We start from the raw sequence: 11,285 nt of genomic DNA on the forward strand, positions 1-11,285 counted from the left end.
ACAGGATAAATCCTCGTGTCGAGAATTCGCTTCCTCTCATCCCTCTCTTTAAGCTTCCGCATTTCATATTGCAACTTGTGTGCCTTTACCTTCTTAGTGTAGTATCTTGTTAAGATTGGTTATAGGTTGCAAAATTCTTTTGGGATGAGGGTTACACACTTAGGTGAACCGTAGTTGCACATCTAGTTAGCTTGTTTTAGTTTAACTTTTGTGCAAACTAGTCGAGATATATGTTAAGGTTTTAATAGTGCCTAATTCATCCCCTCTCTCTTTTAGTCTAGAGCACCCGATCACTTTCAGTGGGCTTTGCATCAACGTGTCGCAGAATTCAATTCAATTCATTCATTAGACGGCACGGCATGCATGTAAGGATTGTTGGTTATCGTGGGCATAGGCCAGATCGGATACAGTGGCACCCATCCATCCTATGCCTGAGTAAGATACAATGAATCACGCACTGTTGGTTATCGTGTAGGATGGGTACGTATGTAGACCCTGCATGCAGCCCATACAGCATGGCCGGCCGGCTCGATATTTGTCTCTGCTTACACAGGAGTAACATTATTGATTTCTTGAGTCTGTACTTTTCAGTGCCTGATCCTTCAATTCCTTGCTAACTATATAATAATAATAATAATAATAATAATAATAATAATAATATGCTTTTCAATGATTTCTATTTTTCTAAAGGCCTAAATCCTAATAACCGTAACCATGCATGCACATATACATGCATTAACTTGTATGCATGCACCTGGGTGTATTTTATATTGAGAATGCATCAATCCTCTCAGTTGCAACTGTGACAGTCCTGAATTGTGATCAGTTGCAACCGGGTCGGTCTATGTTGCAACCGCTTCGCTTTCAGTTACAACCGAGTCGGTCTGAGTTGCAACTAGTTCGCATCTAGTTGCAACCGGGCCGAGTCGCGTCCAGTAGCAACCGGCTCGTGTGTAGTTTTCAGTTCCACAATAGTAAGAGCTAGCTGTACGGCAATACATGACTAGGCAAAGCACAGCTTGAATCTTATCATGCATGCGCTGTTGGTTGGGGCAATCCTGTAGACATTTTCAGTTGTGCATGCATCGATCAGGGGCCGCCCGCGTGAGTACTCTGCTGCTTTGGTTTGATGTGCCGGCCGCTGGCGTGTATAAATACAGGGTGCATAAGCGATTCTCTTTTGCATTGGCGCCTGCTTCTGTGTCCTGCTGACCCGAGGCATCGACCATCGATCACCACTCACTTTTCCCAGCAGCAGCACTGCCCATCATATATAGCCTCCTCCATCCCGGTCCCGGCCTCTCTTCGATCTCTAGCTATATAGCATGCATATTACACACAATAGCTAGCTATCTATAGCTAGTCTCTCACACAACACAACACAACACAACACCGCGCCTCAAGCAGAGAGCCGCAGCAGCAGCAGAGGTGATGATGCTGGATGCCATGGACGCGGCGAGCATCATAGGGTACTTCAAGGGCAAGAGCATCCTCGTCACCGGCGCAACTGGGTTTCTTGGAAAGAGTATGTCCTAGTACTGCTTACTACATACTACTAGCTTCTTTCAAATATAATCAGACAATAAGCTAGCTAGCTATGGATGATGCAGTCCTTGTGGAGAAGATAATGCGCGTGCAGCCTGATGTCCACAAGATCTACCTTCTTGTGCGAGCGATCGATGAGCCATCTGCAAAGCAACGCGTCCAGCAAGAGGTACACATGTATACAGTGAACTAGTAGCCTCTAGCTAGCTAGGCTTATGAACAATTATAATAATAACATCCTAAACCTGCACTTTAATTATCTTCCTTAACGACCTACGTAGTGTTGATGTCGATCATCAGATTCAGGCAGCTGCTGCTTTGTTTCTCCGATTATTCACTGTTATGAAGCTCCTTATTAACTTAAGAAACGAGGGAGCGTACGACGTTAGTTACAGTGTGGTCGACTAACTCTGCATTGACGTCATGCACAGCAACTTACACTTGTTTTGCAACAGTACAAATTAAAGTGTAAACGACGTACAGTTTTATTTATGGGAACATATCTGGTGGAAACCACGACCTTCGTGAAAACCCGTGCAAACCATGGCAAAGAAGTCATCTAAATTCATGAAAAAAATATCACACATGTAGATGATATGATGATACACAACCTTGTAAAATATCTTGTCCAAACTCGATTTTGTTTGTGAGATATAAAAATAACAAATTTCAAGCCAAGAAGCTGTCCAGATGATTTATTAGAAATTTATTATTTTTATATCTCACAAACGAAGTCGAGTTTGGACAAGATATTTTATAAGATTGTATATCATCATATCATCTACATGTGTGATCTTTTTGATGAATTTAGATGATATTTTTTTGTCATGGTTTAAATGGGTTTTCACAAAAATTTAGTTTCCACCAGATATACAGCAGATCAGGTACGGTGAGACGACACAACGCCACCCCTGATCGATGGATTGATTATATTTTCAACTACACACACTCCATGCAGCAGCATGTATCAGAGCTCACTGACGAAGTTGGTTTTCAGTTGTTGCCATCTCGCTCTCACTCTGAATCTCTGATAGACAGAAAATAGAAAATAAAGCTGCTAGCTGTTGCCAAGCCGGCCGGCAGGAGGACGACGTTGCTGCTGCGTACTATGAAGCACTGTGTGCAGCAAGCATCATGATGCATGGCAACTAGGGATGCAAATTATATACATTTTGGATCATTGGTCGATCCAAAAAGTTGACAAAATGAACTGAAGTGGCATATATATCATCTTAATTAGGCGTATAGCCAGCGCATTTGCGCAGCTAGTATTGAAAATTCAAAAATTTGCATGTCGTTGTATCATTACGTAAAGATTATATTATTTTTTATCATACATCAGTCTGTTCATTATCGCAAATTATGTCTTATTATTGGTTAAAACAATTCAAATATGATCTATCTATAATAACAATTTGATTTGTTGAGCTTTAATAATATTATGCATATAATTATTCTTATTTTTGTTTTATAATATAGATTTAGTGTTTATTAATAATATAGATTTATAACTGATACATATCAAAATGATATTTTATATTTAATTTTTCATAATGGCATTGGTGGGCGATTTTTAATTAGGCACAAAGGTATTTTAGGTTAATTTTTATCATAATGCAGTGGTGGGTAATTTTTATTATTTTTATTTTTCTCCGATTAATGTGGAAATTTCTAAGCCTTGAGAACGAATGTGGGGGGCTCCGTTTGTTGGCCAAATAATAAGATAATAGATTAATTAGCTGATCCACACTATTAAATACCCACTTGCATGCCAACCAATCAATACCAAATAAACCATCTGATAATTAGTGTATAGTCTATAGTGTTTAATTTGCCTCCGATCCATGCACCCGATCGAGATGGATGGTCAGGGGAGGAGAGCTGGGCCGGAGTAATTGCGACTGATCAGGTGCACATGGGGCTGGCCGGCGGCGGCTCCGGCGAGGCAGGTTCCGATCCATCTCGCTCAGCTCGCTCCATGCAACCATGCCTGGATCTAATTAAACGTCCATCTCCATCATCCGTGCCATGCATCTCTTATCTTCATCTCAGTCGTCAGATCTGACTTCTCATCAGCCGATGGGGTGAGATAGACATAGTGAAAGATAGACTTAGGACATGACATACAATAATGCAAGAGAGGTGAAAAAAAGGGATAGATCATTATTCACTCACGCATGATTTACCAGCCTTGCTTATGTCTAGTCATTATTCTAGTAGTTGAGCAGCTTAGTCCTTTTGCCTGTCCTAGCAGTAATTACCTGCTGGTGGCTCATCAGTGGTTAGTACGACTCTGCTAGCTAGCTACACTGTACTGCCAGTCAAGCTAAGACCAATATTGCATTGTGTGCAGTGGTATATATTGAATGGCCCATATGGCCTGTTGGTTGTTGATGTGTGTAAATGGGAATTCATTTCTTGTTTTGGCTTACACTAATGCTACCTGCCTGCTGCCTTGGATGGTCCATAAGTCCAACCTCCAATACTTCAGTAAGGGTAAAAGTTAAAGAAAACATATATTCCCAAGTATGTACTGTACTAGTACAGAATATTTATTTGCTTCTAGTAGTCCTATACAACATTAATTGGAGGATGCCTTTTATTTGGTGATAACTAGTAACTAATTAATGGTAGTATTATGTTCAGAGACCACACTCGTCCTAGCTATGCTTTTGCATGTCGTCCACAAATATAAAGACTCACCTATATGACTAAAGTTTAATCCTCACTAAACTTAGGTGACTAAACATTAGGTAACTAAATTTTAATCCATATCTATTTGGATCCATAAATTTAACTTTAGGTGAGAAACCATTTCAAACACATAAATAGGTGACACTAAATTTTAGTTCGAATTAGGTGGGTTGGCGGATCTAGCGATGGATCTGAGGAGGCTCGAGCCTCTCCTAGACTCCTACTGCTGGAAATCCCATGGAGCCCCCCTAAGCCCCCGCCCCCTACAAATTTGAGGAGAAAGAAGGATAGAAATGGAGGCGAGAGGGGAAGAACATGAGAGCCCCTCCTGAAGCTCAATCCTACCTCCGGCATGCTGGGCTAATGGACTAAACGGCTTTAGTTGGGATGAAACTAAACTTTATTTAATTAGTCAAAAGTTTAGCCTACCTATTTGGATCATCTAATGAACTAAACTGTAGAACTATAGTTTCGTCCATGGATCACTGATCGAGTATGCATGCAGGTGATAGACGCGGAGCTGTTTGACCTCCTGAGAGAGAAACATGGCAAGGGCTTCCAGCAGTTCGTGGAGGAGAAGGTGGTTGCATTGGCCGGAGACATCATCTACGAGAACCTGGGCCTGGAGACACCCATGCTGGAGGCGCTTGCCAAGGAGATCGACGTCATCGTCAACATTGCAGCAACCACCAACTTCTACGGAAGGTCTAGCAGCTCATCGATCATCAGCTATATATGACACAATTGTATTTATTACTTGTATCTATTTGTATAATGGTTATTACTTGCATGTACTAATTAATTTAATTTTTCTGATATATGATGCATGCATGGCTTGTAGGTATGATGTTTCCTTGGATGTGAACGTGATGGGGGTGAAGCACCTGTGCCACTTCGCCAAGCAGTGCGCCAACCTCAAGATGCTCATGCATGTCTCGACCGGTCAGTACGGTGATCATCATCTGTTTACTAGTGTTGGACAACAACTTCTGAACGTACGGCGGCGTGCCTGCAGCTTTCGTGTCTGGCTTCAGGGAGGGGCTGATCCTGGAGAAGCCCATCAACCCCGGCGAGTCGCTGCGTGAAGGCACCCACCTGGACATCGACGCCGAGCTGCGCCTCGTCAGAGAAGTCAAGAAGGAGCTGACGGCAATGAACTCCAACTCCTCCAGCAGCAGCGACGACGCCCACAATGATGATAAGAAGAAGAAGACGGAGGAGAGGACGGCCATGAAGGAGCTGGGCCTCCAGCGGGCTCGCCACTTCGGTTGGTCCAACACCTACGTCTTCACCAAGGCCATGGGCGAGGTGCTCCTCGGGCAGCTTCGGGGCGACATCCCCGTGGTGATCATGCGGCCGAGCATCATCACCAGCATCCGGGAGGACCCGGTGCCGGGGTGGATGCAGGGCACCCGCACCATCGACACCATCATCATCGGCTACGCCAAGCAGAACCTCTCGTGCTTCCTCGCCAACCTCAACTTCGTCATGGACGTCATCCCGGGGGACATGGTGGTGAACGCCATGATGGCGGCCATGGTGGCGCACTCGGAGGAGAAGGGCGCGCAGGTGGTCTACCACTCCACCTCGTCGCTGCGCAACCCGGCCACCTACAACGTGCTCTACCAGTCCGGCCTCCGCCACTTCTACGAGAACCCGCGGGTGGGGAAGGACGGCAAGGTCATCCCCACCAGGGAGATGTACTTCTTCCCAACCATCGCGCGCTTCCACCTCTACATGATCTTCACATACAAGATACCACTAGAGGTCGATCTACTTATTATTATCATTATGTTCGTTGTGCCTTTTATTTCATATATATATATATATAATTAATAAGTTTATTTTGGTATATATCATCATCAATTGACAATTGTTAATTTGTTATATGTGATGTTGATGCCGCGCACAGATTCTGCACTTGGTGAATCTGCTGCTCTGCGGGTTCTTCTCGCGGCTCTACAACGACCTCAACCGCAAGTACAAATTTGTGATGCATCTTGTTGATGTCTATGGCCCCTTCGCCTTCTTCAAAGGATGGTAAAATTAAGCTACTCATATAACAGTTACTCACTACTCCCTAGGTTATAAAAAGTTGACGTTTTGACAAAGATTAGTTAAAATATTCAAATTCACTATGCATATCTTTTTGTGTATATGGAAATAATATGCATGCTTACATCGTCTTCAATAATATTTACATAATCTCACAAATTATTAGATTTTGTAAACATGTTCCTATAAAAATTATGATATATAGTAGTTTCTCGAATAATACCACAAAAGGTTAGAATTAAAGCACCAATTGTTAACCAAAAGAACTAGTACTTAATCAAGCTTGATTCAGTAAATTACACTGGCCCATACATCTAGTAGTACTCTACTCTTGGTTTCTGATTTTCTTTCCTTTAATTTCCTGATGGCGATGAAGTTTCGATGACATGAACCTGGAGCGGCTGAGGCTGACGATGGCGATGAAGACCCCCGAAGATCGCATGTTCAATTTTGACCCCAAGACCATCGACTGGGATGATTACTTCACCAAAATCCACATACCTGGTGTTCTCAAGTATTTGTGCAAGTGAAGGCTGCTACTCTCAACTTGCTTGTTGCTTCTTCACCTTCTTGCTATAGAAAAAAGGCTCTTATTCTTAATTTGTGGAAAGCGAAGACCATCCCGCTTGTTGTACTACGTGCTCTACGGACCGGGTGATCGATTATCAAGAAAAGAAATAATAAGATGAGTAGATTGATACATATAGTTGTATTGGAGAAGCTCCATATACCTCTAATATAATAGTGGTATAACGTGTGCCTGATGTGTTAGGTGGCAGCCTATCATATCATGAGTACGAACTTGTAATCTGTTTGCTGATATGTACGTGTCAGTGACCATGAAAAAAGATGTGTAATATCTATCTGCAATGCCAGTGAAATTAATTAAGAAGGAAAACTAATATCAGAAAGTACTTTGCATGTGGTGTTGAAGAAGAATGATCTCTGATCCAACTTGTGTTTGAAATGAGTACGTAGCTCCTCAAGTACATATACTTCTAACTATTTGAAGGAGGATGGTCCATTATATTGTTGTAAAAGTTCATGCAAGATATTGTTGTTTCAAGATAGGAATTACCATGCAAATGCATTCACTGTTGCTTGTGTGCTAGCTACCAGAAGGTGATGTACACATAGACACCGTCCATGTTACTGTACTATCTTGAGTGCTTCTGACGCTAGCTGTTGTAAAATATCTTGTGCTGGCCAACTTTTATTTCGTGCAGACGACCGCCGTCCATCCTCTCACTTTAAATTGTTTGCGCCTACCAAACTTATCAAGCCACGTATGCCAGGCATTAGGTGCCAAAATTGCCTGACTAAACCTGTGTGTGTATAAATGTAACCTCCTCTTACAGCCTCACTTCATCTTCTGATTAGTTCTCGCTTCTGCTAGCAGCCTGCTGCCATAGCTGCAAGCAAGACAGGGAGCGCACGGAGGTACTAGTAGTGCCATAACTTGTCCCTCTGTGCATGCGTCTGCTGTCCTGCACCACATAGTCATCATGCATCCGACCACAAATTAAAACAGTCTCCTTTTTTTCAGTTCGTCCCTGTGTCTCAAGAAAATTAATTAAACAAAAGCAAGATCGTCCATCAGTTGTCAAGAGACAAGCAGCAACCACCAGCAGAGAAAGACAGGCAGATGATGGAGGGGAGCATGGACGCTGCAAGGATCATAGGGTACTTGAAGGGGAAGAGCATCCTCATCACCGGCTCAACTGGCTTTCTTGGAAAGAGTAAGTAGTGTATATATTACAAATTAAAAAGATCAACTTATTACATGTACTAGCTAGCTAGATCATACTATATCATGGATCAGCTGTTGATCGATCAATGCAAAGCATGGGCTGAATGTTTTTCTTTTTTGAATCGATCGATGTGCTGAATGAATTGAATGACTAGTTGTGAGCATGCATGCATGCAGTTCTTGTGGAGAAGATCCTGCGGGTGCAGCCTCATGTCCACAAGATGTACCTCCTGGTACGAGCCATCGACGCGCAGTCCGCCAAGCACCGCGTCCACCAAGAGGTTAATTAATTATTTTTATATGTATATTATTTATATATATAATAAAAATGAGTGTTGGTTGCAGTGTCCATCAGTCAGCCAAATTCACACTCAATCTTTCTCTCACGAAATTACCTACTTTCCCGTCAGCTTATAGAGAGTACATATATAGTATTAGTCACTGGTAGTAAGTAAGGATCAGCTGCTGCTTAGCTGCTTCTTATCCATGAATTCTTTTTATATATATTGCTTGTGCAGTACTTCCTGCTCCCATAAAAGAATGGAATTATGGGATTTGTACCCGTCAAACTAGTTCAAGTTTGATCAAATTTATAGTAAATAATATTACTGCTTATGTTTTCAAATAAAATTATTATGAAAATATATTCTATAACTAATCTACTGGTACTTATTTATATCATGAATTTTATTATTTTTTATAACTTTAGTCACAATTCAAACTGTTTGACTTATTGAAAAGTGAGAATTGATTTCTTTTGTGGACGGAGGGAGAATAAGCAAACAAGCTCATCGATGTGGGGTGGATGTTGTCGCTTTTGACTTGCTAAAAGTGGACTATATATATAGTAGAATGGAAAATATTTTTTTAGTGCAATAATGAAATAAGTAATGCAATGCAGGTGATCGGCGCAGAGCTGTTCGGCCTCCTGAGAGAAAAGTACGGCGAGGGGTTCGACTCGTTCATCGAGGACAAGATTGTTCCTTTGACCGGAGACATCACCGGCGAGGACCTGGGCCTGGAGGCATCCACACTGCACCAACTGGCCAAGGACATGGACGTCATCGTCAACATCGCTGCAACCACCAACTTCTACGAAAGGTAATCGTTCGGCTGACTGGCTGTGGCCGGTAGCTAGTGCTGATTTATTCAAAGATTAGTTGCTAGGAAATGAAGATTGCAAAGGATCGAGCGATATGATCGCAAGGAAATCTCTCTCTGCACTGCAGGTATGACGTCTCTTTGGACGTGAACGTGATGGGGGTGAAGCACCTCTGCCACTTCGCCAAGCAGTGCGCCAACCTCAAGATGCTCATGCATGTCTCGACCGGTCAGTACAGTGATCATCATCAGTGTTACTGCTGATGAATCATCAGTCTAGTCGATCTCTAGTAGTATAGCTAGTGGCCGGCCGGCTGAATCTATCTCATCACTCATCACGCATGCGTGCGCGCAGCTTTTGCGTCCGGCGACAGTGCGGAGGTGATCCCGGAGAAGCCCATCACGCCCGGCCAGTCGCTGCGGGAAGGCTTGCGCCTCGACATCGACGCCGAGCTGCGCCTCGCCGCCGACGTCAAGAAGAACCTGACGGCGGCGGCCAGCGGCGACGGCGGCGGCGACGCCCACAATAATAACAAGACGGCCGATGAGAGGAAGGCCATGAAGGAGCTGGGCCTCCAGCGGGCACGCCACTTCGGGTGGTCCAACACCTACGTCTTCGCCAAGGCCATGGGCGAGATGGTGCTGGAGCAGCACCGCGGCGACATGCCCGTGGTGATCATGCGCCCCAGCATCATCACCAGCGTCCGGGCGGACCCGCTGCCGGGGTGGATGCAGGGCACGCGCACCATCGACACGCTCATCATCGGCTACGCCAAGCAGAACATCTCCTGCTTCCTCGCCGACCTCCGCATGGTGATGGACGTCATCCCGGGGGACATGGTGGTCAACGCCATGCTGGCGGCGGCGGCGGCGCGCTCCGGGGAGAAGGGGGCGCTGGCCATCTACCAGCCCACCTCGTCGCTGCGCAACCCGGTGACCTACGCCGTGCTCTACCGCTCCGGCGCCCGGCACTTCATCGAGCACCCGCGCGTGCGGGACAACGGCGAGGTCATCCCCAACAAGGAGATGCGCTTCTTCTCCACCATCCCGCGGTTCCGCCTCTACATGATCCTCACCTTCAAGCTGCCGCTCGAGATCCTGCACGCGGCCAACCTGCTGCTCTGCGGGACCTTCTCCAAGCTCTACAACGACTCCAACCGAAAGTACAAGTTCGTCATGCATCTCGTTGACGTCTATGGCCCCTTCGCATTCTTCAAAGGATGGTACTACTGCATTTTCGATGATGTTTCTTTCTTTCTGAATATATATGATTAATTAATCTGTTATTTTCCTTGGATGTTGTCACATGCATGGTAATAATTAATGAAGCTTTGACGACACCAACCTGGAGAGCCTGAGGTCAACAATGGTGACGAAGAGCCCTGATGAAGATGAGATGTTCAACTTTGATCCCAAGATCATCGACTGGGACGACTACTTTTACAGAATTCACATTCCTGGTGTCCTCAAGTACGTCTGCAAGTGATCAAGACATGTTTTATTGGCCGTGCACCTTGTTCATACATGGACCAAAAAAATATATGAAACTCTGTTCATATATACTTAAAGACACACCAATTAATTGTTTCTTTTATGTTGTAATTAATTACAGTACAAAGGATGTTACAAGTTGAATTGGCTGTTAATAAATGTGCTGATGAAGCACCATATATATGAAATAATATTGATGAAACGTGTGCTCTGTGCTCGTCTTATCCGGCAGCCTCAACATGTAGTCTCTGTCTGTCCATTACAATAAAAAGGATCTGTAACCTCTGTCTGCACTCTGCAGTTACAATGAAATTGAGAAGCATAACAATCAGAAAGTAGCTAGTGTGATGCTCAATAATGCTCTGCGCAGCTTGTCATATGCCTTGTTGGCGCTTTAATTTGCCTCACATGATTTACTCCTAAGAAAGACTGCGATGGGCAGCTCAAAATTAAAATAGTGCTGAGGAGTCAAGCCAAACTACCCATTTTCTTTGCCTCAACACACGCAAAGACCGGCACACGAAAACAAGGACAATGTGCTTTGAGAAAAGTATGAAGCGAGGAGGCGCGTATGCGGGAGACTTCTTCTTGCGTTTCTCGGGACACTGAAGAAAGCTTCCTATGTACAGGTACTAGTTACAAGGCAGCT

The 11,285-nt window shown here is 44.1% G+C and overlaps 2 protein-coding genes across 2 annotated transcripts; both read left to right on the forward strand.

Annotated features, from left to right (window-relative positions):
* The first annotated feature begins 1,165 nt into the window (after positions 1 to 1,165).
* Positions 1,166 to 7,205, forward strand: LOC120678999 (fatty acyl-CoA reductase 1-like). Its single transcript, XM_039960484.1, has 7 exons — positions 1,166 to 1,525; positions 1,611 to 1,714; positions 4,745 to 4,944; positions 5,081 to 5,181; positions 5,255 to 6,006; positions 6,152 to 6,279; positions 6,671 to 7,205. Exons 1-7 carry the CDS (start codon positions 1,432 to 1,434, stop codon positions 6,822 to 6,824), a joined length of 1,533 nt encoding a protein of 510 aa, XP_039816418.1. The 5' UTR covers positions 1,166 to 1,431; the 3' UTR covers positions 6,825 to 7,205.
* A 362-nt stretch (positions 7,206 to 7,567) lies between these two features.
* On the forward strand, positions 7,568 to 10,845 carry LOC120679708 (fatty acyl-CoA reductase 1-like). The gene is made up of 7 exons (XM_039961364.1): positions 7,568 to 7,734; positions 7,841 to 8,033; positions 8,222 to 8,325; positions 8,946 to 9,145; positions 9,274 to 9,374; positions 9,501 to 10,368; positions 10,475 to 10,845. Exons 2-7 carry the CDS (start codon positions 7,940 to 7,942, stop codon positions 10,629 to 10,631), a joined length of 1,524 nt encoding a protein of 507 aa, XP_039817298.1. The 5' UTR covers positions 7,568 to 7,734; positions 7,841 to 7,939; the 3' UTR covers positions 10,632 to 10,845.
* Positions 10,846 to 11,285: the final 440 nt, after the last annotated feature.

Source organism: Panicum virgatum, chromosome 6N (genome assembly GCF_016808335.1).
Source record: "Panicum virgatum strain AP13 chromosome 6N, P.virgatum_v5, whole genome shotgun sequence".
Lineage (NCBI taxonomy): Eukaryota > Viridiplantae > Streptophyta > Magnoliopsida > Poales > Poaceae > Panicum > Panicum virgatum.